Raw genomic sequence first — 7,355 nt, forward strand, 5'->3', positions numbered from 1 at the left:
AATATTAGTTAAATATGAAAAGTTAAATATAAAGTTTTTTTTTTAATTATGTGCTATCTTATCTCTTTCTGTAATCGCTAACTACTTTACACACACACACACACACACACACACAAAGAAATCAGTGGGAAGAGAAACACAAAACAATGCAACCCAAGAATTAAAATTAGGAATCCCTTGACAAGATGGGAACAGCAGAGTGAAAAACCTGGGATTTAGTTCTGGTCACACTACTAACTAGCTGGGAAACCCAAGAGAGTTCTCTAAACTTTCTCATTATTATGATTTGTTAAATAAAGCCCTTCCCTTTGACTCTATGAAATTAAGTGTGAATGGGAAAACATGATACAATATACTCATATCTTCACATCTAGATGTGCTTCATAATGTTCTACCTTTACACATTTCTAAAGAAAACTCTGCATTGACTGCACACCTCTGCAACAATTCTCCCAATCCTACAGACAAAATCCTCAAGGCACTGTTCTTTAGGGAGGATGACACAAGACCCTCCACTCCATATGGGACATGCACAGAAATTTCTTTTAAATGATATAGTCATTAAAACTTTTGGCATTGTGCCACAGAAAACAGGAATTATTCTCTAATGTTCAGCATGCCACTTGACTAAACTATGCTTTAAGTAAACTGATAAAATATAAATAGTTTTAAAATACATCACACAGAATTCTGCAGTTCATGGAAAAAACACATATATATCCTAATAGCAACTACCAAACTTACCAATACCAGGTACTCCAGATCTCTCAAGTACCGGCACGCAAATGCCACACAAACCAAGGTATATTTTATGGTTACAAGGACCAAGACAGTGACAATTTATCCACCAAGCATAATCATAACTGCCTTTGCAATAAAGCTGATTTTGACAATGAAATTAAGTACAGAAAATGACTTTTAAACTCCAACTTATTACTGTCATTTTATTAGAGTAGAAAGAATTTTTACAAATCACGCACTTCAACCTCTCATGAATGTTTAAATAATGTATATGAGTTCAAAAACTAGAAAGTACTGAATTATATAAAAATTACCATTATAATCCAGTGAAAATTAATAAAAAGTAAAGCTCAATATAAAAAATTTCATTTTCAGTTTTTTAGAAATATTATTGAATATTGAGGAATAAATAAATCAGTAAGGATACTCCTCTTATAAGCAATACACGTATTTTATCAAAGGTGGAAAAAAATGAATCAAGAAGAAAAAAACAATTTTAATATATTATCTAGCACATACAACCTAACAGTATTACCATTCCCCAAAGGGATGGTAACTTGATGCTTTTTATAAAAAATGAAACTTACATATATATATATATATATATATATATATATACATTTTGTTCATTGATACCTACCATGTATGAAGGTAGAATTTTTAGTGTCCCGGGTTCAGGTCGGTGTGTAAAAGGGCCTTCAAGCACACCTCGTTTAAGCATATGCAATAACAATTTTGCATACAGGTTCCGATTCTTCCTCCCCATTGTTCCTGCACCTGTTCCTGAAGGCTCACACAGCTTTCTAATCCAAAGAGCACACCTCTGCCGTTCTATAAATACATAAGAACTATTAGAAACTTAATTTTTTATAAAATGAAACATTCAATTACAAAGACCTATAATAGCACCTGCTTTGTCTAAAAGAAGGACCCACAAACCTTTTCTGTTAAAGGCCAGAGAGTACATACTTTAGGCTTCACAGGCCATAGGAGCTCTGGCACAACCACGCTGCCACTGTAGTGTGAAAGCACTCAGAGACTGTAGGAAAACAAATGGCATGACTATGTTCCAATAAAACCTGACAAAAAAGACTGTGGGCAGGAGTTGGCCCATGGGCCATTGTCTGCTAACTCCTGGTCTACAATTTAATGTTATTAGGTAATTGGTTATGAGAAAGACAAATGCAAAGAAACACTTTCACAAAAATAAAATCTCTAGATTATCATTAAAAAACTTTTTAAATTTTTAATTATTGTGAGTACACAGTAGATATATATATTTAGGCAGTACATGAGATATTTTGATACAGGCATGTAATGTATAATTATCACATCAGGATAAATGGGGTATCTATCCATCACCTCAAGCATCTATCCTTTGTGTTACAAACAATCCAATTATACTTAGTTATTTTTAAATATGCCATTAAATTATTATTGACTGTAGTCACTCTATTGTGCTGTCAAATACTAGGTCTTACTCACTTTATGTCTTTGTACCCATTAACCATCCCCACTTCCCTCTGTACCCATCCTTCCCAGCCTCTGGAAACCATTCTTCTCTCTATCTCCATGAGTTCAATTGTTTTAATTTTTAGCTCCCACAAATTACTGAGAATATATGAAGATTGTCTTTCTGTGCCTAGCTTATTTCACTTAACATAATGTCCCCCAGTTCCAGCCATGTTGTTGCAAATGATAGGGTCTCCTTTTTATGGCTGAATAGTACTCCGTTGGCTGAATAGTACTCCGTTGTGTACATGTACCACATTTTCTTTATCCATTTGTCTGTTGATGGACACTTACGTTGCTTCCAAATCTTGGCTATTGTGAACAGAGCTGCCACAAACATGGGAGTGCAGATATCTCTTCAATACACTAATTTCCTTTCTTTTGGGTATATAACTAGCAGTGGGACTGCTGAATCACATGGTAGCTCTATTTTCTAGTTTTTCTGAGGAACCTCAAACTCTTCTCCACAGTCACTGCACTAATTTGTATTCCCACCAAAAATGCAGGAGAGTTCCCTTTTCTCCACATCCTTGCCAGCATTTGCTATTGCCTGTCTTTGGATTAAAGTCATTTTAACTGGGATGAAATAATATCTCACTGTAGTTTTCATCTGCGTTGCTCTGATGATCAATGATGTTGAACATCTTGTCATATGCCTGTTTATCATTTGTATGTCTTCTTTTGAGAAATGTTTATTTAGATCTTTTGCCATTTTTAAATCAGATTATTTGATTTTTTTTGTATAGAGTTATTTGAGCTCCTTATATATTCTGGTTATTCCCTTCTCAGATGAAAAGTTTGAAAAGATTTTCTCTCATTCGCTGGATTGTGTCTTCACTTTGTTGATTGTTTCCTTTGCAGAAACTTTTTAACTTAATGAGATCCCATTTGTCCATTGTCGCTTTGGTTGCCTGTGCTTTTGGAGTATTACTCAAGAAACCTTTGCCCAGACCAATATCCTGAAGGTTTTCCCCAATGTTTCTTTTAGTAGTTTCCTTGTTTGAGGTCTTAGATTTCAGTCTTTAATCCATTTTTATTTTTGTATATGGTGCGAGACAGGAGTCTAGTTTCATTCTTCTGTATATGGATATTGAAAACTTGATATCCATATACAGAAGAATGCCTTTAAAAATGTTTGTATTTTTTGCTGTGAAAATTATGTAATCACAGAACAAACTCATGAAATATTGGGATTACTTTGTACAAGAAGAAAATTTAGTAAAATTCATCAGTGAAGCCATCAAGTCCAGGGCTTTTCTTTGCTGGGAGACTTTTTATAAATAAATTTCTGCGATAAAATTTTGTTATAATTTTGCATCTCTAAAATAATTTTAGATATATTGAAAAATCTTTCTACAATTTTAATTATGTAAACCTTGAAAGAGATAAAATGCAATCTCCGATTTATCTAAGCATTTTCAAATTACTCTAAAATTAAATCTTGAATGTTTTATTTATGAAATTCAATAATATCCAGGGAGTTGTAGCTGATTGGTTGAGGGTTTTAACATCTTTAAAAATAACTGAGCACAATTTACATGCCATTTTTTAAAATAATTATTCTTTTCAAAATCTACCTAAAAATTACAGCACAGTTTAATCCACATATAAAGGTCTTGCCTTGTCATATTATCTTGCCATGACACAGGACTGTTTTAAGTCTCATGAAAACTATTCTGGTAATAATTTTTTATCAGTCTAAGTCAATTTGAGGATTACATATCTAATGCAAATCATAAATCTGCTCTAATCTTTTAGTTTACCAAGGTCATATTCATTTATTGTTTTACCTACAAAAATCACTAAGACCAGATTTACTATGGTGCAAATATCATTTCAGGTTGGAAACCTATGCCTTTAAAAATTTTTGTATATTTTGCTGTGAAAATTACATAATCATGAAACAAACTTCATGAAATATTGGGAACACCATGAACATGAAGAAAATACAAAAGTGTGGCTGGGGGCGGTGGCTCAGGCCTGTAATCCCAGCGCTTTGGGAGGCCAAGGCAGGCGGATCACCATGTCAGGAGATCGAGACCATCCTGGCTAACACGGTGAAACCCCATCTCTACTAAAAATACAAAAAATTAGCCGGGTGTGGTGGCAGGCCCCTGTAGTCCCAGCTACTCGGGAGGCTGAGGCAGGAGAATGGCGGGAACCTGGGAGGCGGAGCTTGCAGTGAGCCGAGATGGCGCCACTGCACTCCAGCCTGGGCGACAGAGTGAGACTCCATCTCAAAAAACAACAACAACAACAACAACAACAACAAAAACGAAAATACAAAAGTGAAACTGATAAACTTAAGTAAATAGTTCTTTAATCTACATACTTTCCACATCCCATAGCAAATTTAAATCTATATAATATTCTAATGCCCAGAATTCAGTACAATTTGGTTAATGAAAGAATGCATTCTTCTATGTAAAATAATGGGAAAACCCATTATCACAAGTAGAATTTAGCAATAAGATGTAATTTATTATTAATTTCTAGTTCTTGATTAAGATGTGAGTTTCAGATTGCTCATTATAAACTAAATAAAAGAAAGCTATGGATGTACCAATACTGACAATGTGTCAAGGAATCAAAGATTACAATTAATGAATTTTATGTAGCTAAAATCTTTTTTTTTTTTCTTCTGAGACGGAGTCTCGCTCTGTCGCTCAGGCTGGAGTGCAGTGGCATGATCTCGGATCACTGCAAGCTCTGCCTCCCAGGTTCATGCCATTCTCCTGCCTCAGTCTCCCAAGTAGCTGGGACTACAGGCGCCCACCACCACGCCCGTCCAATTTTTTTTTATATTTTTAGTAGAGACGGGGTTTCACCATGTTAACCAGGATGGTCTCAACCTCCTGACCTCATGATCCGCCCACCTCGGCCTCCCAAAGTACTGGGATTACAGACATGAGCCACCACGCCTGGCCCCTAAAACCTTTTTTTAAAGAAGATAAAATATGAGGATGGTTTGATTTGAAATACATTTACAATGAGAAATTTTAATACAAATGTTTCCTAATCAGCAAATCTAAGACAAAAAGAAAAAAAGGTAGTGGATATTAGAAGAGGATGCAATATATAAATATCATTAGATATCATTCAAATAATCATGAACGAGTCATGGGACATGAAATATTCATTTGAAAAATAGCAGAGGAAGAAAGAAGTTAAAGCCTGACAAGGTCAAGAGAAGAAGGCAGAGGAGGAGATCTTCAAGGGAAGACCATGCAACTTATCCAGGACTGAAGGCCCTAGAACAATAGGTGACCACAGAATGCATCATTTATATATCATACTCCCTTCTCCTAACACAACTCCCTGGAATAAATACAATAGTCTCCCCTTATCCATGGTTTTACTTTCCTGTTTCATTCACCCACACTCGAATGCAGTTCAAAAATAGGTGAGTACAGTACAATAAGATATTTTGAAAGAAAGAGGGAAATTACTTTCACACGATTTTTATTACAGTATATTGTTATAATTGTTCTAGCTATTGTTGTTAATCTCATACTGTACCTAATTGATAAACTAAATTTAATCATCAGTGTGTATGTACAGGAAGAGACACAGCATATATAGGTTTTAGTACTATCAGCTGTTTCAGGCAGCCTCTGGGGGTCTTGGAACATATTCCTCAAGATAAGGGGGGATTACTATATTTAATACTGAGTCAGTTCCTCACTGAATATAGAGTCCACTCAGACATCTCAGCGAAACAGGCAACTTGGAAAAAGTAAAAGCCATAGTTTCTTATCTCACTCCAAACCTACCCCTCAAAAGCTACCAAGTCACATTTACCTTTACAGCCAATCTTATGCCTACTATGGCTTAGAGAATCTTCCCAGTCCCCAAAATTCTTTCCAATTGCTCTCTAGTGCCTTAAGTTACATGAAAATTCTCTAACTTGAGAAAAAGACTTTCGTTCCATAATTAGAAATAACAGGCCAGGAATTGGAGACAAGATAGCAACAAAACTTTATTCACACTGGATTTTGTTCTGCCAACCAATAAGCATAAAAGACCAATAGACTATTTTCTGCTTTGATAGACACAAGGGCCGGAGAACAGGAGAACAGTAGTAGGCTCCTCCTGTCTCTGGCCCTTTCCATAGAAAGAAGAAAAATTTGCGAGAAAAATTTCCCGTACAGAAAAGAAAAAGATGTGAGAAAAAAGGTTGTAGCTAACTTTAGAGATCCATGTGCTATAAGCTCATGACATGTGAGAGGAGGCATCACAATAAGGTCTTTCCACAGTTTGGCAGGACATCACCACTGAATTTCTATCTACCCTTGAACAACTCGGTGCAAACAGTCCCATGTGAATGGCAAAAATTGTTACTAGAGAAATTCAGTTTTTCTTCCATGTTGATAGTTCATTGGTTTGACTAAATAATATAAAGAAAAAAATTAATCTTAAGAATCTAATTTTCAAACATAATCTTACCTGTCCTATGGGGTAATTTTAGAACAAAGGGCTTCATATCAACCACAAAGTGATCAAATTCTGCATCCAGCTTCTCCCATTTTTCTTCTTCACTTCCCACTTCCATAATCCAATCTGTAAAATATTTTAAATCAAAATATTAAGGATATGTATGCTGAAAACTACAAAATTCTGATGAGAGAGATTAAAAAAAAAAACGAGATAAATACCAGTTCTCCCCAAATTGACCTGTAGATTTAATGCAATTCCAATCAAAACCCAGCCGTATTATTTGTAGAGATAAGCTTAATTCTAAAATTTACATGCACAGGTAAAGTAACTACAGAGTCCAAACAATTTTGAAAAAGTACAAAGTTGGAGAACTTATACATTACCAGATGTTAAGATGTACTCCAAAGCCACAGTAGTCAAGACAATTGGTATTGGTGAAAGGACAGACAGATCAATGGAAAAGATCCAGAAACAGACCAAAACAAACATGAACAACTGATTTTCAACAAAGGTCCTGTCTAATTCCATTTGTGTGACACTCTAGAAAAGGCAAACAGTATAGGCATAAAGAACAGATCAGGCCGGGCGCGGTGGCTCACGCCTGTAATCCCAGCACTTTGGGAGGCCGAGACAGGCGGATCACGAGGTCAGGAGATCGAGATCAT

The 7,355-nt window shown here is 35.4% G+C and overlaps 1 protein-coding gene across 7 annotated transcripts in view; it reads right to left on the reverse strand.

The window, feature by feature from the left end:
- Positions 1–7,355, reverse strand: part of CEP112 (centrosomal protein 112) — a 558,138-nt gene that overhangs the window by 543,130 nt on the left and 7,653 nt on the right. For all 7 annotated transcript variants that reach the window (XM_023212015.3, XM_023212013.3, XM_023212018.2 and 4 more), the window contains exons 2-3: positions 6,700–6,813; positions 1,382–1,572 (exon numbers count right to left, since the gene is read on the reverse strand). In XM_023212015.3, the coding sequence (XP_023067783.2) occupies positions 1,382–1,572; positions 6,700–6,805 (297 nt within the window). In that variant the 5' untranslated portion in view covers positions 6,806–6,813. The remainder of the gene's footprint in view (positions 1–1,381; positions 1,573–6,699; positions 6,814–7,355) is intronic.

The sequence above is a fragment of the Piliocolobus tephrosceles genome, chromosome 16, assembly GCF_002776525.5.
Source record: "Piliocolobus tephrosceles isolate RC106 chromosome 16, ASM277652v3, whole genome shotgun sequence".
Taxonomy (NCBI): Eukaryota; Metazoa; Chordata; class Mammalia; order Primates; family Cercopithecidae; genus Piliocolobus; species Piliocolobus tephrosceles.